This window comes from Urocitellus parryii, chromosome 9 (genome assembly GCF_045843805.1).
Source record: "Urocitellus parryii isolate mUroPar1 chromosome 9, mUroPar1.hap1, whole genome shotgun sequence".
NCBI classification, from domain to species: Eukaryota; Metazoa; Chordata; class Mammalia; order Rodentia; family Sciuridae; genus Urocitellus; species Urocitellus parryii.
In genome coordinates this window covers 54,098,879-54,125,463 of record NC_135539.1, presented here as the reverse complement: position 1 = coordinate 54,125,463, position 26,585 = coordinate 54,098,879, and the positions used below count along the sequence as shown (strand labels likewise).

General features: G+C 34.7%; 1 protein-coding gene across 16 annotated transcripts in view; it reads left to right on the top strand.

The window, feature by feature from the left end:
- Pard3 (par-3 family cell polarity regulator) overlaps positions 1-26,585 on the top strand; it is a 656,694-nt gene that overhangs the window by 298,009 nt on the left and 332,100 nt on the right. For all 16 annotated transcript variants that reach the window (XM_077803009.1, XM_077803007.1, XM_077803013.1 and 13 more), the window contains exon 4: positions 6,030-6,208. In XM_077803009.1, the coding sequence (XP_077659135.1) occupies positions 6,030-6,208 (179 nt within the window). The remainder of the gene's footprint in view (positions 1-6,029; positions 6,209-26,585) is intronic.

Sequence of the window (26,585 nt, the reverse complement as noted above, 5' to 3'; positions counted from 1 at the left end):
TTTCTACTGAAAAGCAGATTTTGGAAACCTGTATTTCATTGTGAGCGTGACAGTTTCCCAATACTTAACACTCTTCTGATGAGATTGGGATAGAGATATTAGCATTTGTGATTTTCTGGTATAAAGAAATATATCAATATTTAGAAGAGTGGCATAACTCAATACGTAATATTTTCCAAATGTATAATGTTGCAGAATTTTTCATGAGTATATGATCCCATTAGTGTGTGAGACAGATAAGTAGATTTTAATATAACAAAAAGGTCATATACATATTGCAACTGACCTCTGAGAAACTATTCTTCATCATTTTGATATCAAAGAATATCTATGATTATCTAAAGATATTAAAATTACTATTCCTTCTTGTACATATTTGTGAAGTATATTTTTACTGATGTACTTTACCATACTGCAGCAGATTGAATGTGAAAGCAGATACAAGATTCCAGATGTCTTCTATTAACCAAAATGCAGAACAGTGGCATACTCCTTATTAAATATGCTTTGTTTTGTAAAATAGTTTTCACAAACTCATGTTGTTTATGTTAACATGTAATGGGTTTATAATTGTTACTTTAAAATGAGTGAATAAATAAATACTCATTTTTTCCTAATTTTTATTTACAAAATGATCAATACCACTAGCTATAACTTACATAGTCAAAACCTTTTTGAGGTCTTCAATGTTTACAGTGTGTTAAGATCCTGAGATAAAAGTTTGAGAATCATTAATCTAGGTCTGTTCTTTTTTGGGCATGTTTTATTATTTTACATTATCTGACAATCTATGTATGTAGTTAATGTACTATTTCTTCAATTCCTCAGGATGAAATGGTACTGAGTTGAATCAGTGTATGATTTTGCAGTGCATGAAATTCTGCTTTGAAGACGATAAAATTCTTTCCAACTGTAAAACCGAGACTTGCATTTATTCCATAGATGGTTACAAATTTTGTTTTCTAATGCATTGCAGAATAATAGAAATGACTTCATGATTGGTATTGTGACTGAGCAGTGACTCAGGTGCCTGGAATATTGGCTAAGAAAATTGTTCTGTGACCCTGGGCCACTCAGATCATTTTTTTTTTTTTGAGACCCAGCTTTCTTATCTGTGAAGCTAATCACATATTTTTTCCATTGTGACTAATGCAGAGACTAATTTAAATAAATTATTATTATTTTTAATTGGTTGTTCACAACATTACAAAGCTCTTGACATATCATATTTCATACATTAGATTGAAGTGAGTTATGATGATTCTGCAGTCTGCATTTGGGGTAGAATTGGGAGTTCATAAATAAATTATTTTAAAAAAGTTGAAATCCCTCCAGGTAATTGGTTCTAATACAGTGTTGCTAAATGTGTGTATGTGTGTGTATGTATAAATAAACTGGATAAAAATGCCTTATATAACGTTCATGGGATCATAAAACCAAGAAGAAATTATAAACCAATATGATTCCAAATGGGTACTATCACAGGAGACAATGATGTCTTGCTGAGTTGAAATCTTTGGCAGCATGAACATAAATCCATGCTGGGACCTGTTGCTTTTTAAAAATTATATTTAATTGAAACACAGTAGTTGTACATATTTAGAGGGTACAGTGTGATATTAGCTACCTTACTATATTATCAAATAGTAGAACTTATTCCTTACTGTAACAGTATTCTTTTTTTATTTTTATTTTTTGCAATTTGTTATATATGACAGCAGAATGCATTATAATTCATATTACACATATAGAGCACAATTTTTCATATCTCTGGTTGTATATAAAGTATATTCACACCATTTGTGTCTTCATAATAAATATCATATATGTAGTTACGGTAATGATGTCCATCTCATTCCACCATCTTTTTTACTCCCTTTTCCCCTTCCTTTCCCCTCCCATTCACCAACCTTTCCCTAGTGTGTCTCACTGCCATGGGCCACTGCCTCTCCACATCCCCAAGGCTCTTTGCAGGCCCAGACTCTGGTACCCATTATTCTATTTTCTGCCCCAGTGAGATTGGCTTACTTAGTATCCACCTATCAGCGAGATCCTATGCCATTTCTCTTTCTGTTCCTGGTTTCTTTCACTTAACATAATATTGGAGTCTTTCTGTGTGAAGTGGCTTAGGCTGCTTATGACTCAGTTCTTGCAGCCCCGGGTACCAGTGTCATTATGATGTTTCTTGGCATTCCTCTGGAAAGAACACATTGTTTACTTCTTTCATTGAGTCCTGTCCTTTTCTCGTCAGCTTGGCAATCAATCTAAGACACCTTCCTGAATTTGACAGTGGAAGCAAACCTAAGAGTGGGTCCTGAAATTGCACAGGAATTTCAGTTAGTGCAAAGAAAAGACCCAGACTATATTCTTATTAATTTTTTTATACAATTTCACTGAAATGAAAACATGGTTTAAGGCATGAAGCACTCAAAGAAAGGACTGCATAATTGAATATCTCCTGGGGCATCCTTCCCATTGCAGTTTATGTAAATGCTGTCCTGGCACTGTGCCCCATCATCCACCTGGCAGAAATAGCCCATAGGGTCTGCTGCCTCTGTTCTAACTTCCCTCCTTTCTGAGACCCCCTCTTTCCCCAAATTTTCAAATTTTTTTGAAAGTTACAAATATAGAGAGGGGAAGACATAAGAATTATTTTTACCTATTTCAGATTAACAGATTAACACAGAATTCTGCCTGTTCAGAGGATGAGATGGTCCTCATTATTCATCTAATTGAAATCATGTATGCAATGTATTCTCCTGAAGACATTTATAAACACAAGTGGAATAAGCTGTTTTATTGTGGCCAAGTTCAATGAAATTGTATAGCCCCTCAATTTATTTTGGGGTTGGAATGTATTTTTGTGTGGTCCTTATGTCTGTACCTATTTTTGTTTTTAAACTTCTCTTTTGGTACTAGGGATGGAACCCAGGGGTGCTTAACCACTGAGCCACATCCCCAGTCCCTTTAAAAAAAAATCTATTTTTTTTTTTTTTTGAGGCAGGGACTTCCTAAGTTGCTGAGGCTGGCTTTCAACTTGAGATCCTCCTGCCTCAGCATCCTAGCCACTGGGATAATAGGTATGCACTAGTGCAATCAGTGTTCTCTGTATCATTTTTATGTAATTTTTAAATTTATATATGACAGCAGAATGCATTACAATTCTCATTACATATATACAGCACAATTTTTCATATCTCTGGTTGTATACATAGTGTATTCACACCAATTCGTGTCTTCATACATGTACTTTGGATAGTAATGGTCATCACATTCCACCATCATTAATTACCCCTTGCCCCTACGGTTCCCCTCCAACCCTTTGCCCTATCTAGTGTTTGTCTATTCCTCCCATGCTCCTTCTCCCTATCCCACTGTGAATCAGCCTCCTTATATCAAAGAAAACATTCAACATTTGGTTTTGTGGGATTGGCTAACTTCACTTAGCATTATCTTTTCTAACTCCATCCATTTACCTGCAAATGCCATGATTTTATTCTCTTTTATTCTGAGTAATATTCCATTGTGTATATATGCTACATTTTTTATCCAATCATCTATTGAAGGGCATCTACTTTGGTTCTAGAGATTAGCTATTGTGAATTGTACTACTATAAACATTGATGTGGCTGTGTCCCTGTAGTATGCTGTTTTTAAATCCTTGGGGTATAGACCGAGGAGACGGACAGCTGGGTCAAATGGTGGTTTCATTCCCAGTTTTCCAAGAAATCTCCATACTACTTTCCATATTGGCTGCACTAATTTGCAGTCCCACCAGCAATATATGAGTGCACCTTTTTCCCCACATCCTCGCCAATACTTATTGTTGTTTGTATGCATAATAGCTGCCATTCTGACTGAAGTGAGATGAAATCTTAGAGTGGTTTTGATTTGCATTTTTCTCTTTATCATTTTTCAAGGCCTTTTCTTGTGAACTGATAGTGCATCTTTTAGGCATAAACACCAGAAATAAGAAAGAAGGGGAAAGGGGAGGGAGAGTAGTGTACTGAGTTGCTTAATAACTAAATAGCAACCATATAACTGGAAAACAACAGAGCACATATCTAGATAACTATTGTGATTGTTGAGAGTATTTTAGTCCTCTGCCCTGTTTGATTACTTTTTAGCTTATACAATTCATTTGGTGATCCTGGGAATAATTTTTGTTTCCTCCTAGCAGAGAACTTTCCTTGTAAGAGTATTATAATATTAACACACCCAGATTCTTAGATGCATTTGATTGTTAATTTGTTTTGAGAGTTATTATAATAATATAGTTCTTATTGGTGTATGTATGTATAAATGTATGCATGTAATTTGGTGCAAATTATAAGCAGTGGTGGCTGTCATAGGTCAGACATACTTAAAACCCCAAAACTTTCCTCTATAATTTTCATGTGTGTATTTCTCCTAGTACATTAAGATAACCACTGGCAATTTTTAATTCAGTGATATTCATTTTTTTCTTCTGGTAATGTTGCTTAGGCTATATTATTTTTAGCAAATCCTCCTGATGTATAAGCAAATGTTAAATGCAGTATGAGTATGATATCCTTATGTTTTTTTTTCTGATCATTTCTAATTTGGAGATTCTTGGATTTACAATGACTGAAATGTAACCTATAAGTATATATATAGTCTGATCTTCAAGGATCTTTTTGTCCACACCATTGTTTGTATCCACACCAATGTTTCCAAAATGTTTTCTCATAGAGTAAATGATGAGCTTACTTCTTTGTCATTAAAACTATTTTGTTAGTTCATTTAAAAAAAATAAATATTAGACTTGTATTTTATTTTTTGGATATAGATGAAATATAATTTAATGTGAATTTTGTGTCTTATGTTTATTATGTTTTTGAGTGATCTCACTCAGATGACAAATAGGACTTTTGGCTCTGATTCTACCTGCATGAGACTCATTTGCTTTATTCTTCTCTCTCCTGTTTGTAGTTCTGTTCCTGCTCTGCTCTATCAGTGATCCTATCTGCCAAGATGTTCTCAGGACTACTAATACATGTTTGCCTGAATTTGTTATTGATTTTGTTATAGCAGTTGCAAGTGAACTCTTGTATGTGAATACAGTTGCTCACATACTATCTTTCATGTAACTGTGTATGCTAGTAGTAGAAAACACTTCCTGCATATTAACATAGTACTTTCAGGACTTTGTTTATCTTAATGTAAACAAGTATGTTTGTGTTGTACACTGTCTGATACTATGCTATTAAAAAAAGGAAGCATTTTATTTAATAAAATTCTTCAATAGAATAGCTAAATATTATCTAGATTTTGTATTTTTTATTTAGGAGATACAAGTAGGTTATATGCAATTTGTTTAGTTGCTTAGATTTGATCTTTTAATAATTTATATAATATGTTATTTAGAAATATATAGAAACAGTAATCATTGTTGGCCCTCTCTGTTGGGTATGCATGCACTGTTAGCTCATTTAGTCCTTGAAGTACCTTTAGGATAAAGTATATTATTTCATTGTTAGTACAGTAAAGAGAGATGAGAAGCAGAGGAGAACGGGGTATCCTACCAACAGTCACACAGATAATGATGGAGAAGCCCACATACACGTTCTGGCAGATCTCAGAACTGACCCTGTATCACATCTTCTTCACCATAAACTGTTTTATAGGAACAAGGGAGCCGAGTGTGGTGGCACATTTCTGTAATCCCAGTGACTCAGAAGGCTGAGGCAGGAAGACTGCAAGTTCAAAGCCAGCCTGAGCAATTTAGTGAGACCCTAAGAATTTAGCAAGACTCCTAAACCACTTTGGCTCAGTGGTTTAATCCCTGGCCCCTAAATAAATAAATAAATAAATAAATAAATAAATAAATAAAAAAAATCAATAAAATAAAGGAACGAGTGGAATTTGTATTTGCCATTCTGAGCTATTTAAGAAGCCACCTTCTATTCTTCAATCTTTGAGATTTAATTACCTTTATCTTAACATACAGTTTTAGACATCAGCATCCACATTTTAAACATAATGCTTTTTTTTATTTGTGTTTTTAGATATGCCTCTTCATGTCCGACGAAGCAGTGACCCAGCTTTAATTGGCCTCTCCACTTCTGTCAGTGATAATAATTTTTCTTCCGAAGAGCCCTCAAGGAAAAACCCTACACGCTGGTCAACAACAGCTGGCTTCCTCAAGCAAAACCCTGCTGGTAGTCCCAAAGCCTGTGACAGAAAGGTAACCACCTCTCCTTTTTTGCTGCCACCTTTGCATCTCTTGTCTTCTTGGTGTCCATGATAAGTGTCTTGTTGGGTAGACTTTTTGCTCCTAGGGCTTGCTTGCTCTGGCCATTTGTGGTTATATTATTGACTTTCACATCAAAGTTCAGACAACCTATTTTGTATCATGCTTGAATTTTCTGATAAAATTCAGTGATGGGTATAGTATATATGTTTTATTTAGGATAGTGCTCTCCCAGTGAGCTACATCCCCAGCCTTGTATCCATATTTTGCCTTGATATTGTGTTCTTATGGTTAAAAAGGAAAAGTTTTGACCAGGTGCTTTGGTGCATACCTGTAATCCCAGCTTCTGGGGAGACGGAGGCAGGAGGAATGGCAAGTTCAAGGCCAGACTCAACAACTTAGCAAGTTCCTGTCTGAAAAAGGGGGGGGAAAGGCAGTGGGTGAGGTGGGATGGGATGGGGCGTTAGGGATATAGCTCATTGGTTAAGTGTCTTTGAGTTCAATCCCCAGCACCAAATAATATAAAATAAATAAAAAATTAAAGAATAGAAAAAGGAAAAATTTCAGCATGAAATGTGTACCATGTAAAATCCTTTTCCTCTTTTTGCCTTTGGTCACGTTTCTCTACATAGGTAGCTCCTTTATTTGTTTTTTTATAAGTTTGTCCTTACAAGGACATTTTACCCTCATATAAGGAAATATTCACATTGGCTTATAAGGTACATTGAAACAGTTTTAGCATTATGGACTTTAAGGATGAAAGTGGACTTCGTGGTACTTTATTCTGAATCGATCATTTTTCCCCATATCCCTTTTAGATGGAAGTGAGCTGTCCAGGCAATGTAATTTGCTTCCTTGACCTAATTTATTTGAGTCTTTGACCTAATTTATTTAGTCCAAATAAATATACTTTAGTCCATGTGATTTACTTTTTTAAAATATTTTTTTGGTTGTAGATGGACACAATATCTTTATTTTAGTTACTTATTTTTTATGAGGTGCTGAAGATTGAACTTAGTGCCTCATGCATGCAAGGAAAGCACTCTACCAGTGAGCTACAACCCCAGACCTGTGGTCTACTATTAAAAGTTTATTTTTTATTCCTACAGAAGCATGTCTGTAGCCTTTTTCTTTACCCAGTGAGGTTTAAGTTATGTTTATTGTTTTCACTGCTGAATCTCTTGAATGGATGCTCCATGAATATCTGTTGAATGATTTAATAAATATTTTTCAATGTTGTCAGTAACTTAACATAGTTGTGAGAAATATGGAAATCGTATTAATCACATTAATATCAAAATGGATATAGTTTGAGATTTGCTTCATTTATCCTTTACATCTGTGTAAAAATACCTATTAAATATTTAATTTTGTTTTGTGTTTCAACAGATTCTTTTCTATTAGTTCAAGTAAAAAAAAAAAAAAAGAAAAGAGAAAACACCTGGAATATATAAGTTGAAACTGAGAAGAATGTTCTAGGAAAAATAATGTGTACTTTAGTTTCTGATTTTTTTGTACTAAGGATTTTACTGTTAATGTCAATCTCCCAAAATATTTTGTTCTTACAGATTCTATGAGGATCCACTTTGAATTGTTTTCTTTTTAAGATCAGCTAGAAATTTTAGCTGACTCTGTCATGCAGTTGACTATCCAAAGAAGGGGAATCCAATTTCTGAATTGGTTTCATAATACTAATTTTTGTTTAGAATAGATCCAATTTACATGTGATTCACAAATGTACAAAAAATTCAAGTTTGCAATTTAAAAAAATAATTTCAATATTGTTTTCATGAGTTGAAGGATGACATTATAGTAAATATGGTTTTATTTATTTTTTCATTCAACATCTTTGGTATATGAGCAATTTCAGTTATAGCAAACAGACCAATTTTTTCAACTTCCCACATTTTTTAAAATTTATGCATGATAGTTGAACATAATAATGGGATTTGTTGCTTCATATTTGTACATGCACACAATATGACAGCATAATTTGGCCAGTATTGCTCCCCAGGTGCTCGTCTCTTGTCCCTCTCCTCTACTGATCTCCCTTTGATTTTCATGAGATCCCTGTCCCCACCTTTCTTTTCCTTTTTCCTCTCTAGCTTCCACATAAGAGAAAAACTTAGAACCTTTGACCTTCTGAGTCTGGCTCATTTTGCTTAACATAATGGTGTATAGTTCATTCATTTTCCTGTAAATGACACAATTTCTTTTTTCTTTGTGGCTGAATAAAACTTCATTGTGTGTATGGCATTTTCTTTACCCATTCATCTGTTTATGAACCCCTAGGCTGGTTGCATAGTTTGACTATTGTGAATTGTGCTGATATATACATACGTACACAGTGTAAATACTGATGGGTGATACAGCTGTGTTATATGATGGTTCCATATCTAGTCGTTTGAGAAATCTCCATATTGACTTATTTAGTGGTTGTGCTAATTTACAATACCACCAACACTGTATAAGTGTAGACCAATTTTTAACATAAAACATTTTGATCATGCATGGAATTAATACTTTATTATTATTATTATTATTATTATTATTATTATTATTATTATTATTAACAAAACACTGGAGAGATCACAGACAATGAAAACTGGAGCAATGCACATTTGGCCTGCCTCTATGAAGAGGCAGGGCTTCAGCCCTCCTCTGGTCTACATGCTGTCTCCAGGTGTGCTAACATTGCCTTTCCTTACCTGGCAAACTGGAGACTGAACCTAGAAAAGCTGTCATCTAAGAAACTTTCTTTTTATGACTGCCATTAAATCTCATACTTCTGAATCTGAGGAGGTAGAGTGCAGTTTGTGTCCAGACCCTCACTTGCAGGAAAGTCTAAAGATAGAGCTTTGCCTTCCAGCTTCTGAGCAGAGGAAAGTGAGAGGAGGGTTTAGATGCTCACTTTCAATCATCCACATCCACCTCACTGGTTGTGCTTTAAGTAATGTGAGTCTGTCATTGTAAAACACTGGAAAGTAGTCAAGATGAACCAAATGAAATTATCGATGACTATAAACCCCAGCAACAAGCAGTATTAAATGTTAGTGAATTTTGTGTGTCTGTTTGTGAGAGACAGGGAGAAAGGGAAGGAAGAAAGGAGAGAGGGAGATTGAGAAAGAGGAGAAGGGAATGGGCATAGCAAAAAGATATATTCTTCCAAGGAATGTCCTCCGAGGCCTATTTTCTCCAACTAGGCTTTAACTCCTGCAGTTTCCACCACCTCAAAATAATGCTGCCAAATTATTATTCTATTACTGGATTAATCCACTGATGAGGTCAGAGTCCTCATCTTCTAATCACCTCCCAAGAGCCCTGCCTCTGAACACTGTTGCACTGGGGACTAAGCCTTCAACACAGGCGTCTTTAGGGAACACTTTGTATCCAAACCATAACACTTATTTTCAGTTATAAAAAGACTTTCCATCTTCTTAATATTCAGAAAGGAGGTTGGAGGAAAGCATACTTGCTGATTAGGCACAAAGCATTAAGTATATTTATTTCTGTAGAGTCCACGAGAGCTTACTTACGCTGGGTAATTTGAAGATGTTATAAATTCTCGTCAATTGGTAGTGGTTTAGGTTTTCATACATATAAATTAGTTAAATGTTTTTAGTCTTGTGATTTGTTGATCCTTAATGGTTAAAATCAGTGAAAATTCTCGAATGTTCAGTGTAGAACTTGTCTACATTGTTATGTGGTTTATATTCTTCCACATTGTGTAAGCACAACAAATAATTCCAGAACAATGCACCCATCTCATAAAATTTCTTATTCATGAGCAGGAAAGTTCCATTCTGATATGTTTGAACAACTATTGTGTCTAACCCCCTCCTATGATTCTACCCCACAAAATGAGAAGTAGAATCTTTCTAGTTGAAATAGTGACAATATTTTACTTCACTAAAAAATTGAAAGGCGATATAAACAGACTTTGATGATGGATGGTGCTAAGCCTGCCTCAAGCTTGGAGAGGCTAAGGGTTGTTCTCTGGGCTTGTGGATTTGATAAACTTTTTCATGCTTTTATTTGGGGGCAAGATATAGAGTCCAGGTAGTTTGCTTTCCTTATAGTTCTTTGGGATATTTGCTCATTCCTGTTTCCAGCATTTTGGAGTGGACTACCTTTTCTATTGCTCATTGCTGTTTCCTTTCATTTTGTGGAAAATATCTTGCTAGAAAGCTGTATTTTCATTTGAGATTTTATGTGTGCTTAATATTTCGTCTTTGGAAACAAAGTTTAGTATTTTTTTTAATTGTAGATGGACCTTTTATTTTATTTATTAATTTATTTATATACGGTGCTGAGAATTGAACCCAGTGCCTCACACATGCTATGTAAGCACTCTATCACTGAGCTGCAACCCCAGCCCAAGATTTATTATTTTAGTCACTGTGAATACTTAAATCATTTTGTCACCTCTTTGGTCTTCCTTAGTCAGTGTCACAGTGACTGAAGAGGCCAAATCGTGTGTGGAGGAGTCTTTGATTTGTCTCATCAAAAAAGACATAATGAGGCACTTAGCAGAACCAGCTCACCGGGAAGTTCCAAGGATAAAGACTCTGTATTATTTTTACTGATCATTTGTCACAAGCCATTGTTTCTTTCCCCTAAATAATGACAGATGTTGCTTTTCTAAATTATATATCCTCTTTCCTTAAAAAAACAAAATAAACCTAAGTAGATTTAGATTCTACTTAAAAACTGTGTTGACAACTTTCCAAGAGAGATTCTTACCTGATTAAGAGGAAGAAAGAAAACATATTGCATTGGCATTACTAGCTTCTTTTCTTTTTTTTCCTTTGTCCAATTTCTCAATGAGAGAACTTGGAATATTTTTGTTTCCCCAGGTTTATTATTTTTGTTTGCTTTAGTTGCTTGGTGTATTTGGTGTGTTTCCAATATCTCCTGATACCTGCACCCTCTTGGAAGAGATGCTTTCTTAATTACATCTCTGTCATCTTTTCTTTCCTCTCTCTTAGAAAAGTGGGCTCTACGTTTAGAAAAAACAATTGGTGCAGCTGGGGATTTGAACACAGTAGCCTCACACATGTTAGACAAGTGCTCTGGACTAGAAAATTATTTTTATAAACATTTCTTACAGTACATTTTAAGGTTCCCCAGTAAATTTTCTTTCTGGTAATAATAAAACTTGCACTTCTTGTTTACCAAATAATGAAAGGTAAAGAGAAGCAAATAATTCATTCAAAATCTTGAAGAAGACTGGTGTTGGCATTATGATGTCCTAACTTCAGCACTTCTGTGGTACCCAGCCCTGTAAGTCCACACAGATATTGGCAGTCCTTAACTGCCAATGAGGAATTACCCAGCAGTATGGTTAGACTTTCAGCTTATTTTCCTAATTTTTTTTTGAGAGAATTTTCCTATGTCTCATAAAAATTGGTAGCTGGAATAGTATTCTATCATGTACTGAGCTTTTTATAGTTGCTGTTTATTAACTTTATTTGGTGGGTTTTCTTTTGTTTGACATTTATATTTTTGCCAATTTTGTTTGCTCTTATAAGTAACCTTTAGAAGTGCCCTTCAGAGGATATCCTTATATATCAATTTCTGTTGACATCTCTGACTATTTTCTTAGACTAGATTCTTGGAGTAGACTTATTTGATCAAGGAGATGAACATTTTATAAAAGCCATTGGTAATTATTTCATATAAATTCATGAATAATAAAATATAAACTAGTTATGAGGTATAAAGCATTATTAGAAGTCCTGACATTTTGGAGGTGGGGCTTCAGAGATGTGTGTGAAGAAAACAAAGCAGAAACCAGTACCACTCCTGTTCCAGAACCTTCTTTCTTACTAAATAGCTTGATGGCTGTATTTGAATATGCATTAGAATTATCTATGGATTTTTATGAGAGGGAAACACACACACACACACACACGAACAGATTTCATTACCCAGTTTAGGAAATGTGTCCATATTTCCTTGAAGCTTCTTTGTTGATTCCACAGCTCATTTTTGTGATAACCTCAGGTATAGCTAAAATGGAAGTGTGCTTGCAAATAGGAGTAAAATGAGTATTTTGATTCATTTTCAGGGCATTTTTTTTTTCAATCATAGGAGAACAGAATCTAGAGCATTTATTTGGTTTTGTGACATTGCTCTTTTTCTTGTACTTGGATTGCACAAATTTATCATTTTCACGTGAAAATCAAATAAAATTAAGTTATTCTTAATTTTTGTTAAAAGATAGCTCTTTAAAATAGCGAATATTCCCATCCATGCAAAACTAGAATTGGACATTATTTTTGAGGTAGAAGGTGTGATATAAACAGTGCTTTTGTATGCTGTTACTTTGCACTTCCTATCCCACCAGCCCACTTCCTGACTTAGTTCCATGTGCGCTTGAATACAAAAGGTCAAGATGCTCCATTCTCAGTATCACGTCTGAGGTCACCAGTGATAATTCATACACATAACATCTCCAGAAAATGCCTACTCTGTTTTACTGAGGGTGAGAAAAAGTTTGCTGTTGATATGCACACAATAGACTAACAAATAACAGGGAATCCAATTGCATGTTGCTTGTAAATAGCTTCTTACTTGTTTGCTTATTTAGTAAAAAATAATTCTTCATTTTACCTTTTTTCTCCCTTTCCCCTTTGAAAATTCCTTGGCTTCCTGGTCTCTGCATAGTATTTATTTGTCTAGTGTATAATACCAGTTGTCATGTTGGTAAGTTTGAGAATACAATTTTGGTTTTAAACTCATACCCTTGACCCCTTGTCTATTGAGAAAAATATTCTCTATCTTTTGGTTATTTGTGAGCCGAGCATTGCTGCCAGTGTTACAGTAACCATCCAAAATCCCAAAGGATGAGCTGAGATAGTTCTTTAAAACCACATGTTCCCTCTGTGACAGACCTATAGCTGTGTTTAATTTTCTGCGGCATTAGCTTCAAGGGAGATCCAGCTGAGACCTAGATCTTAGACTACTCTGCTGTAACATTTGTATTTCCTGTTAGAGGTCTCTAAAACTATAAATTTTATCCTTCTGTTTTGCATATTAAAAGACTTTAAATTGAACACAGTGAGTTTTTGGACTTTCAGTCAGTGGTGGTTATAATCATTATAACAATAGGCCTACTTCAAGTGCTAGGCTCACCTAGCCTGATTTGTTAATAACCTAGTCTTATCTATTTTTGGGCCACATTTAGGAATATAACTTGCCTTCCTGTGCTTTAAATATTATAATTTGTGTTCAAAATTTTAAAATCCTAACATTCTATTGAGAAACATTTTATTTGAAACCTGGATGTGATATCTTTAGAGTTCACACGTCATCCCAGGAATATAAATCCAAAATAAAGTCAGAATCTTTATTGAGCCTCCTCAAAGTTACATATAGTACAAAAGGAAATTGATTATGCTGTACCTGTTTTTCTTAAAGGTGAGGACAAGGACATAGCATTGACTATTTTGATCAAAAATTCACATGGTTTTATACACTTAAAAAATACTTTGGCCTTATTTCACCTTTAAGAATTTATTTCTCTTTCTAATTTTTGATAATTTAGCTTATAATCAGTTCCCTTCTGAATCATGAAGTGAGATCTAGACACTTAAGTTCCTGCCATGAACAAGAAAAGTATCAGATGGTATTGCTTGATACTGAAGCACCTGGTGTTTCTATCATAGCTGTTCTAGTTTTGAGCGTCCTTCATTTTAATTTGCATGTATTCCCAGTGCCTGGACTTCCTTTGGAGGAATACATTCCAATCAATGTTTTTTGCAAGTTAGAGGTTGCAAATGTTTTCCATTTATACCAGTTAGTATTATATTACTCAAATGAAATACTTTAGGCAGTTATTAAAGTGCTAATATTGGGATCAGGATGTAGCTCAGTAGTGGCACACTTGCCTTGCTTGCTCAAGGCCCTGGATTCAATCCCCAGTACCACAAAAAGAAAGAACTAAGATTTACGTGCGCTGTGGTTCTGAAGTTGACAGTACAAGTTCAGCTGGCCCCATTGCTGTTAGTGTCTAGTGAGGATAGTGTATTGTGGAGGAGGATGTGGTGGAGCAAACCACATAACCATGTGCTTGGAAGTGGGGAGACAAGAAGAGTCCAGGGTCCCAAAGACCTCAGGACTTCCCATTAGGTCCCATCTCTTTGAGGTACACAGAACCTCCAAACAGTGTTACCTTGGTGACAAATCTTTTAGAAGTACATGGACCTCAGCTGAGATATAGGGCCAAATTCAAGTCATAGCAGCATCTCTCCAAACTACATCTCCTTTTGAGGCTTTGATATTTTCATGGAATGTTAGCCACATGGTCTTGAGTACTTGCCATTTCCAGCTTGCTATGTTGATGTGTTATATATTACATTTCATTTAGCCACTCTCCAAAAGCATAGGTACTGTTGATATTCCTGTTATATTGTTTATTGATGATTAGAACCTTAGGGAATTTAAATAACTCACCTAATAGTCCAGTTGTTATAATATGAACCCAGATTGTCCAATTTTACATTTTGTGTTCTTGGAGCTGGGGGTTTATGTTAGTAGTAAAGCACTTGCCGAGTATGTGTGAGTCCCTGGGTATGATTCATAACACTAAAATAAATAGATAAATTATGTTACCTCTCAATATATTTACAGAGTTTGCATATGGCCAAATGTCTATTTGGTTGAATATTTTAAAATAAAAAATACATAAAATACCTTGTCAAGCTTTAAAACCCCTAAAACTTTCTGTTAAGAAAATTAAAAATATGAGTAGAACAGTAAAGAACATTTATTTATTTTTAAATCTGACATGTTTTGAAAACCTTTGCAAGTCTGTATTATATTTTGAAATCTTATTCTTAAATAGAAATATTTGAATCTCATTAATATCAATACTAATAATTATTATTGTAATTTTATCATTATTGAGAAATGACATGTTCAGCCGACTTCTTGATAACCTATGCATGATGCTAGCAACAACTTAGAAATAACAAAATAGTGATACCATTGAATTATAACCCAAGGACTAATGTGAGCTGATGATTGATTAGAAAATCAATGGAGTGAAGGGACACATTTCTTTATAGAAGAATTTCAGGTAATATGTGCACCACTTTAGCCTCCAGAAGCTGGAGCTTTGTTCTCGGCTTTAGGATTGGCTTTGCTTACTGATTCATTTCCAAAGAATAGAAAATGCAAAGTGAAAAATACTGACCTGGTCCTGGAGAAGAACAGTAGGATCACCATGACCAGATGAACAACACAAGATCACCAGGGAGGAGTTGTGTTGGTATCAGGTACCCCTGGTAGGAAGTGATGAGATGGGCACTTCACCTCAATGTCCCCCTCTCTCAAAACCCCACAACATAGTTTAATCTTGAGGAATTATCAGACAGATCAAAATGGAGGGGCATCCTAATACCTGACTAGTTTTCTCTGAGAGTGTCATGGTCATAGAAAAACAAGGGAAGACTGAGAAGCTGATTAGGGCCAGAGAAGGGCTAGGAGAACTTGGTGACTAAATGCAGTTTGGAATCCAGGATTGGTTTCTGGTATAAAACAAGAGCATTGGTGAATGAAATGAGGAAAAATGTATTATACCAATGTTAATTTCTTGGTATTTAGAAATAACCCATAGGTTATGAAAGGAAGTTGGGTAAAGAGTTTACAGGAGCTCTCTGTACAATCTTTGTAAATTTTTCTGTAAATATAAACTTTGTCTTCTAAATTAAGTTGTTTAAGACTCTAACATTATACACTAGTTTGTATCACTTCCATTTTGTGCTAATAATCAGAGATTCTAATACACAGGTAATTGGAATGTCTGGAACCAGGATTCAGCTGCTGGTCTCTGCAAGCCTTCTAACACACCTCATCATTCCCTTATATGTGTATTTCCTTCTTTGGAAATGAGATATGTTTTTCAGCTGATTTATTAATTATTGATTTGTGGTTAGTACCTTTCCTGTTATAAGACTGAATCTAAGAAATGGTCACTTGGTTTGTTTTCTATGTAATTAGCTATGTTGGTCCTGGAACTCAGCACCTTGTGCATGCTAAACAAGTGCTCTACCACTGAACTCCATGCCGAGCCCTTGCCCACTGGTTTTAAACATGCTGCATTCTCCTGGCTTTCAATTTTTCGTGGGTCATCCTGATGCTGCAGCTGTTATGTTTCTGCTTTAATCAGATTAAGCTTTCCAGAGAGGGCCGGGTTTCAACAGGATCTACTAAAAAATTCTCTGAATCACATTTTCTAAAATTCTAATTTTTAGTTATAATTTAGGGCAAAAATAATTTCCTTGAATATCCTGCTCAGAAAATATGCTTTGTTGCTTTGTCTTCTGATGGAATTGGAGGGGGGAGAGGTTTTTTGTTTTGTTTTGTTTTAGGTTGTTTTTTTTTTTTTTTTTTTTTGCTGAGAGTCCATAGCCCTTGAGTCCAGGACCCTGTGTATGTCAGGTAAACATTTTACAACTGACATATACCCTGCACCCCCAAGCGTCATAATTTTTTAGAAGTTTGTGCTTTCTGTTTCTTAACACTAGATACTTCCTAAGGAGAGTTGTAATTCTCTAGAAAAGTCATTATTCTTGTTCCACAGGCAATGTCCAAAATACATCTACAGAGATGGTTTACCTGAGGAGGCAGTTTTGCAATTATGGGGAAAAGTATCTTATCTTTGTACCTTACATTGAGTTTAGGAATTTCCATAGAAATTCCCAATAGTTCTGTGAATCCATCTGATTCACTGAAGTCTTGGCGTGGTAAGCTTGAAAATATTAAGAAGAAAGTGCGAATATTTTATATTATCTGACTAGTTACATATGACACAGATATTTTGACTTAGAAATTTTAGTAACTTCTTGAAAAATATTTATACATACACACTTACCTACATATGCATATAGAGATACATTCTTTTTCAGATTTAGTTGAAAAATAGGTAGATAAATATAAAAGACTTATGATTGTGTTAGTCAGCTTTTCATCATTATGAACCAAAATACCTGCTAAGAACAAGAGGAGGAAAGATTTGTTCTGGCATGTAGTTTTGGAGGTCTCAGTTCCTGGTCAGCCAGCCCCCTTGCTCTGGGCCTAAAGTGAAGCAGGACACCATGGCAGTGGGAAAGCAGGGAGAGGCAGAGAAAGAGGTAGAGACAAAATTATGAATGGGCCAGAGACAAGATGTTGTGTACAAGCGCACACCACCAGTGACCTCCTTCCTCCAAACGTGCCCTAACTTCCTGCAGTTTCCACCTGCTCTCGTAGTCCATTCAGCTATCAATGGATGAATTCATAGCCCTTATTACTCCTAAAAGTTCTACCTCTGATCCTTGTTGCATTGGGAACTAAACTTTCAGCACATTAATGTGCTTTCGGGGAGGGACCTTCCAGATCCAAAACATAACAATGATAAGAAGATGGCTATTTTACTTTCTGTCCCTCATTCCCTAGAATCTCTTCTTCTCTTGGTGTTGTGCAAGGCAGTCTTGGTGCAAATCTGTTGTTACTTATAATTTTAGTTTTGAGATCAACAGGGCTATGTGTTTTTGAAAGAAAATGAAATGTGTTTATATTTCAAGGTCAGAAACTATTTCTAAAATGATTTTAAATTGTTTCAGATTTCATTTTTTTTTTCAGAGTCAAGCAATATTAGTCAAATGGTACTCTTCATGTTATTTGTACTTTAAGAAATTGAGTCAGGTACTGGAAATGAACTCAGTAGTAGAGCCCTTGCCTCGCCTCTTAAGGTCCTGGGTTCAATTTCTAGCACCACAGGGCAATAAAAATGATGCCAGGTGAGGTGACTTCTGCCTGTAGTCAGATGCTTGGGAGGCTTAAGCCAGTGAATGCCTTGAGCCCATGAGTTTGAGACTGGCCTGGGTAACATAGTGAGATCTTATCTCAAAAAAAGAAAAAAAAAAGAAAAGAAAAATTTAAATTAAAAATGGAGGAATAAGAAAGAGAAATGAGAGATCAGGCTTCCCAAAATTTAATCCTACCTGAAATAATGTTTTGTGTGTATGTGTGTGAGTTTATCTCCTAAATGTAGCTAAAGGAGTATAGGTCAAAATGGAGGACTTCTTTTTCTCTATTCCTGACATTGGCTGATTATGGGATGCTTTTGGCTCTAGGAAAATTGAATAGCCATGTTGGTTTTTATGAAGGACTATGCAAGAAATAAAATGAAAGCTTCCATTGTCCCGGTTTCCTTGTTGGTCATGTTCTTTGGTTCCTCAGCATCAATGGGGAGAAAACATTTTTTGTAGAGTTTGGAAAAGAATTAAACTTCTCTCCTCCTCACCTACTTCTGCATGTTTTCATAAAAGAAAACATGCAGTTTTCCAGTTATACCTGGAAAAATATCATTGTAATTTACCAGACTTTTAAAGCAGACCCTTTACTTTTAAAAAAATATATATAGATGGATACAATATCTTTATTTATTTATTTTTATATGGTGTTGAGGATCAAACCCAGTATCTCACACAGGCAAGGCAAGTGCTCTACCATTGAGTCACAACCCCAGCCCCTTTACTTTTAATGATTTTTTTCTTAAGATTATGTAGTGTTTCTCAGTGAGCCAACATCTGTACTAAAAATATAATATGTGATTGAAGATTATTCAGTTGCTGTGCCTTACTTTATATAAGAGAATTCAGGAGATACTTTCTGTGGGAGGGTTCAATCTCTACAAATGGATGGATACCAGAAATTACTATCATTACCCTTGAGAGGGAAGAGATGGCATATCTCATTACTCAGGAATTGACTAGCAATTGGGCATGGAGATGGATAGGCACATCCATGCTGATTTGTGCAGAGCATCTGGTCTTCTTTGGATTCCTATTTCCCCTTTGAGACAGCAACAGGTTAAGTTAGATATTCTTTGCCTTCTTTATTCCAGATTCAGGATACTTCATCTAGGGCTTGGGTGCATAGCTCAGAGGTCGAGGATGTGCCTATTATGTACAAGGGCCAGACTTAATTCCCTGTACTAGGGGGAAAAAATTCTGCATGTAAAATTTTTCATTGTATTCTGAGTTCTTGAAGTGGATTAGGAAAATTTGTTCAAACAAGTAGCCTGAATATTCTGTCCATCAACAAGCGAATACACTTTTTTTCTCAGCAACACATGGATCCTTCTTCAAAATAGACCATATGTTATGCCACAAAGCAAGTCTTAGCAAATACAACAAAAATAGAGACACTACCTTTCATTCTATCTGACCATAATGGAATGAAATTAGAAATCAATGATAAAATAAAAAAAAATAGAAGCTACTCCAATACCTGGAGACTACATAATATGTTATTGAATGATGCATGGATAACAGAAAACATCAGGGAGGAGATAAATTCTTAAAGTTAAATGAGAACTCCAATATAACATATCAAAATCTCTGGGATACTATGAAGGCAGTGCCAAGAGTAAAGTTCATTGCCATTAAGCTCATACATTAAAAGAAGAATAAGTTAACAAATAAATGAGCTGATATTAATCTCAAAGCCCTAGAAAAAGAAGAACAAATCAACACCAAAAGTAGTAGAAGATGGGAAATAATTAAAATCAGGGCTGAAACCATTGAAATTGGAACAAAGGAAACAATTAAAAAATTGACAAAACAAAAAGATGGTTCTTTGAAAAAAGAACACCAACAAATTTCTAGAGGCACATGATGTACCCAAACTGAACCAGGAGTACATACACAATTTAAGCAGATCAATTTCAGTCAAAGAAATAGAAGAAGCCATCAAAACCTACCAATCAAGAAAAGCCCAGGACCATTATGGATTCTCAGCTGAGTTCTACAAGACATACAAAGAAGAATTAATAACAATACTCCTCAAATTATTCCATGAAATAGAAATGGAGATACCCCTTCCAAACTCATGCTATGAGTCTGGTGTCATCCTGATACCAAAACCAGAGACACATCAAAGAAAGAAAGTTTCAGACCAATATCCCTGATGAACATAGATGCAAAAATTCTCAACAAAATTTTGGCGAATTGCATACAAAAACATATTTAAATATATGCACCATGATCAAGTGGGGTTCACCCTAGGGATGCAAGGTTAGTTCAACATAAAAATCAATAAACGTAATTCATCACATTAATAGACTTAAAGAGAAGAATCATATGATTATATCAATTAATGCAGAGAAAACATTTGACAAAATACAGCACCCTAGATAAAGTAGCCTCTTTTGCTGTTCTTTCTCTTCTTTCACATTTTTCTGCTCTATGAACAGACCTAGAAACTTTAGAGAGAGTTGTCTCCTTTTTATGTTTATTTGACTTGAATCTCCACTAAAGATTTTGACCAACCTTTTAGCACACTGGATCTCTTTATACGGATAGCCTGATGCAGATTCATCTTTTTGGTGTTATTTTTCTTGAGTGATCTGGCAGTTGTTAACAAGCTGCTGGCCAATTGTACATTGTAAGTTAAAGCCAAAAAATGTGTCTGGTTTTGTTAGAGTATTAACCTGAAGAGTTTCCTCTGTGTCTGGAAACTTGTTTGCAAACTTCAATGTAATTCTCAGACATGTACTTCCATTTTTGTACATAAATTTCTGTTTGTGTACCTTTGTCATTTGTGAGTTTCTCACTCAGATTAACAGTGTAATCTGTAAGTTATTGAGCATGTGTCACATCACATGTAGGGAGCCAGTAGGTCAGAATTTTCTGGCCAGAATGAGTTTTAACAACTATGGATGATATCTTTAAAATTTTAAAGGAAAAATTATAAAATTTGATGTGTATAAGCTGAGAGGTTTTATTTTTTTACATTTTAATTTGGTTAGGTAAATAGTTTACTTGGATAAATTATTTTCAGTTTTTGTTACTAATTCCTATTTAAAATGTAAGCTCAGTTAAAAAGTTAACAGACATTTAAAAATAAAATATTTATTACTTAAAATTTGAGCATTTGACAAAGGTTTACCTTCAGAATTTCTGAATTTTGACCATTTCGTGTTTTAAATTTTTGAAAAGTTAAAGCCATTGTTGTCTCTTGTTGCACACTCTACTGAAGTTTATCAAAGTATCTATTCCTCACAATGTTGTCATTTTGACAAAAATGTGTGGGTGTCTGGACTTCCTGTTTGTCTCATCATGGTTTTGTTGGCACAGTTTTATAAACACTATTATTTCCTTTCTTTCTTCCCTGACTATCATTAGTAGTTATTAAGAATAGGAGGGCAACCTGTTATCAAAAAGGAAAGTAGGATGTACTTTTGTACTAATGTTTATTCTCATTTATGTGCTGGATATTGTTTAAGGGATTACAGATAACGGAGAAAAAAACTGACCTCAGGTCAACAACATTAGGCATTTCACATAGTATATTAGCAACCAGGGATGTCAAATAATGCTTTTTTGTGGGGGTTTATTATAGATTCCCTTTATCCATAGGAGCATACTTCAAGACTCCCAGTGGATGCCTAAAATTTTATGTAGTAGTGAACCTTTAAATTTAATGTTTTTTTTTCTATCTTAACTAAGCACTTAGCATATAACTTTTGTAGTTTCAAGTGCAAGAACAAAACAACCTCAGCATACAATTTTCTTTCTTAGTATGTTGAGAACTTATACTTTTAAAAAAATATATATATATGTATATGATTATATGATGGGCACTTCAAAGCTTTTCTTTGCATATTGCTACTACTTTGGCATTTTGGGGACAATATTAAGTAAAATAAGAATTAATACCTGAATATAAGCACTGTGATACTGCTGCTGTTGATTTGATAATCATGATGACTACTGAGTAATGGGCCTGGATACTCTGGACAAATGTTTGATCCACTTCTGGTTAGAAAGAGCAAGAGAGTAGGGAGGGCACAGTTTCATCACATTCTTGTGAATGTTGTACAGTTCAGAACTTATGAATTTTTCCTGTAATTTTCCATTTCACAATTTTGAACCATGGTGACTGGTAGCTAAAACCTCAGAAAGCCAAGCCACAGATGGGGGGTACTAGTATGCTTCAATATAGCCATGTATCTATCATAAGCGATGATGAATACAGGTCAAGAATCCCTAATCTGAAAATTCACAATCTGAAATACTTCAAAATCTAAACTTTTTTGAGCATCAACCCAATGTAACAGTTGATAAATCCCACACCATAAAACTGTTTTTCTTTGTGCACGCTTAAATATTCTATAAAATTACCTTCATACTACATGTAAATGTTGTATATTAATGAATTTTGGTTTTAGATGTGTGTCTGATACCCAAGATATATCTCCTTCTGTATATGCAAATATTTCCAAATCTGAAAAACAATCTGAAATTTGAAAACAATTCTTGTCCCAAAGCATTGTGGATATAATCTAAACCTATGCTGTGTTTGGGAGAAAATTCTTAGTTTCTATGTTTTAGAAAATGTCTTGTGGGGGGAGCTGGGATTATAGCTCAGTGGTAGAGTGCTTGCCTCGAACATGTGAGGCACTGGGTTTGATTCTCAGCACCACATGAAACCATAAATATATAAAAAAAATAAAGTAAAGGTATTTTGTTCATCTTAAAAAAAAATCTTAAAAAAAAATGTCTGTGGTTTGTACTGGTGCACACTTTTAATCACAATGAATCAGGAGGCCAAGGCATGAGGACCACAAATTCAAGGCCAGCTTAAGCAACCTAGTGAGACCCTGTCACAAAATAAAAATTCAAAGGAGTGGGGACATAGTGATAAAGCCATGTGGTTTCAGTGCCCAGTAACCCCCCCCCCCAAAAAAAAAAAGTAAAAATAAAGTCTTAATAGATATGTTATTGGCTACAGAACTTTCTGCATTCATTTACAAGTTGGTAATTGAACCTGTTTTTTTGGTGTGTAAATCAATTTATTCGTCTTTCCCTCTCTCTCTTCCATCCCTTCTCTCTACTACCCCATCTTTCTCTCATTGTTTTTGAGGATGACTTGAAAGTCAGAAACAATTTTATTTACAGAACATTGTATAGGTGTCTTCTTATATGCTTTATCCCTAGTGTTGTTTACTAAGTTGTACCTATCAGGAGGCACAATAGATAAACTCTGTCCATGAAGAGAGGAAAGAGTCTGCTACATTGAATCAACAGTGTGATTACTGATGATTTTAGCAAGCTTTATGTAATTTTTTTAGAAAAAAATTATCCAAAGCCATAATTACTAATTTTACTGTAGTCTCATAATTTCAGGTTACATATCCTGAAAATAGTTTCCTTTGTTCTTTGTGTATCATTTCCTGAAGAAATGATAAAGTGGAAAATTGAATTCTCTTTTACCACAATTGCAGCATTGAAAACATGTTTTAAATTTAAAATCTTAACATCACATGGGAATATTTGAAACCATATGATGCACAGAGGGTGCAAAAGTGAAATTTATATGCATTGAATGTTTTGTGTTTGAAAATATGGTGTGATTCCTCATGATTTTTAGAAAGGTGTCTGGAATTTTTGCACTGAAGCAAAGTGGAAATGTAGTTGGGTTTCCTGCATAGTAAGATAGAAATGTCCATTACTTCTTCAAAAATCATGAAATAGTTCTGATTTTGCAACATTGGCATGTAGACTTGCCAAGAAATCTGACCATCAGCTAAATAGCTGTTTCTGGGAGATAAAGCCTTGAAGTCTCAGCTGAGCATGCCAGGAATAAGCTTCTATCTCAAGGCATTGGTTGGATTCTATGTGATTTCTTTTTATTGAATTATAATTGGCTTGGGGAGAAGTGTGGGGGAGAAAGCACACTTACTTTCAATACCCTGGTCCAGATTTACTCTATAACCAGGAAACTGCTACCAGGGAGCAACACATTAATATGCATTTCCCAGCTTGCTGGCTTTTTGACACCTGATGATGTGGCAGTACATTTTAGATGATAAGGAAAATCCCTGATCACAGCAGGAACATCTGTTTTTTTCTGGCAAGAGGGAAAGTCTTCCCCCATCCAGCACACAACTGAATGGATGCTTGGGGCAGCCTCTTAAATGGAAGATTAAAATAATTTAAAACATAAAAATAAACAAGGAGAGTAATTCCTTATAGTTATTTTTCTTATAAAATCTTTAAAGTACAGGCTTTAGTGGAATAAATTATGTCTTGTCATTAGCAATTTTAATCATTAGTATTTTTCACATTGATATTACTGATAAGAGTTTATTTTAAGCCTAAAGATTGCTGTTTTTGCTTTGATGTTTACTACTATACAGAAATGAGACATTAATTTATTCAAGTTATGAAATTGATTTAAAATGCATTCTCCAATTTATTATAAGTATTGCTGTATCATGTTGTAAAATCTGAACAGGAATAATACAATTTGATGGCTTGGTCTTCTTTTAAGGTATGAAATAGAGGACTGACATTGGTTGATTTTACATTTTTGACATTTTTATAATCTGATTTATAAATGAGTTTGCATGTAGTCTTGCATAGATATAACTAATACTACCCATTTTTAAAATTTTCTCTGCAATAATTTCAAATTGAAAATAGTCTACTATATACATTTTAATGGCAAAATAGTAAACATCTATGTATATATTGTGATGAATTGCATTAAAAAGCCAGGCATGGTGGCACATGTCTGTAATCCCCTGGGCTTGGGAGGCTGAAGCAGGAGGATTCCTAGTTCAAAGCCATTCTCAGCAAAAGTGAGGTGCTGAGCAACTCAGGGAAACTTTGTCTCTAAATGAAATGCAAAATAGGGCTGGGGATGTGGCTCAGTGAATGAGTGCCCCTGAGTTCAGTCCCTGGTTACACATCTCCTCACCCCCGCCCCCCAAGAAAGAAATTGCATTAAATGATGTTTGTTTATCCATTCCGATCATAAATACAGAATAATAGCTTTTCAGATCTACATTTTTTGTTAGCACTTGACTCAAACTTTAATCGAGACTGTGTGGGAGAACATGGCTAAAATGCTAGTAGGACCTGAATGATGCTATCAACAATATAATATATATGTTGCTTAGTTGCTAAAAATATAGATTCAAAATTTTTTACTTAATTGATAATGATTTATTATCATCCAATTCCCTATCAACTTTTCACCTAACATTTAACAATAATTGAATTAATTATTCCATTAGGAATTAAAAACAGTTGATTTTTCTAATTCTATTATTTATTCTACTATAATTTGCTGAATTTTTAGTACACATGAATTAATATATGGATTCATTAATGACTTCCCATTATAAAAATTATAAAAACTTTTATTATGAGGAGTTAATGTCAGCTTTACTTTTCTTATCCATTAACTCTTCAAAGTTGATATATAATTATAAAATTAAATAATTTTTCAAGTGTAGTGAAAAAAGACAGGTCCTGGCTGGGGTTGTGGCTCATGGTAGAGCACTTGCCTAGCATGTGTGAGACCCTGGGTTCTTTTCTCGGTGTCACATATAAATAAGTAAAAGAAAGGTCCATCAACAACTGAAAAAAAAAAGCCTCAAAAAATAGGTCCTTAATCTTTAGCCATAATCTCCATACTTTGATTATTCTATGGTACCTTACTGTATGAACTACATGGCATAATGGACTTAAATGGAGAAATAACACTATTTTCATATGCAATTAGGAATAATCACATTTTCCAAAGACATTGTATACTGTAGGTGTGACATTAAATTGAAATATGCATACATTAATGGTACACATTTTTTAGTATAAATCTCAAAATACAATCATTACATTTCAGTGGAAGTACTTTTCATCCATGTTTATATTGATACCTCTTTAAAGTGCTCCCTTAATAATTTTTGAAATAATTTATGAGAGTGTTCTTTTAAAATTCCAATTTTCTGAAAACATGTAAAATAGGAAACCTTAAAAATAATAAAGAAGCTGTCTCATTGGTGTAGGCCACTGTGTTAAATGCTTGGGTTTAAAGGTGAATGGTGATCTCTGTCCAGCCTTCACTGCAATAGTGGAAATAGCAATTTTTAAAATTAGCTAAATTATAAGTTAGAACTATAATTAAAGTAAAATTAGAATATAGAGGTAACAAAAAGCATGACATGATTAGTTCTGTTGAGAATCGGGGAATGCTCTTTAGTGAAAGTAGCATTTGAACCTGGGGTTTGAAGAATGTGAACTATTTGGGTAGAAGAAATGCTGTTGGACGTCTTGGCTCATAAACAGGGTGAGTGAAGGTGAAGAGGAGAGTGCGGCAGTGTAAGCACAGTCACCTGAAAATTCCTCTGTCTCTATACAGTGTTTGCCACAAAGGCCACGTGTTCCAACATATATTTGAGAAAAATTCTCAGCCAGGAAGCAGCCTAGAACATTATTTTTTAGGGCTAGAGACCACGTCCTGTCGGAAGGCCACTGTTGTCATTTCACATGAATGATACATTGATCCTGAAGTGCAGTTATGGTCAAGA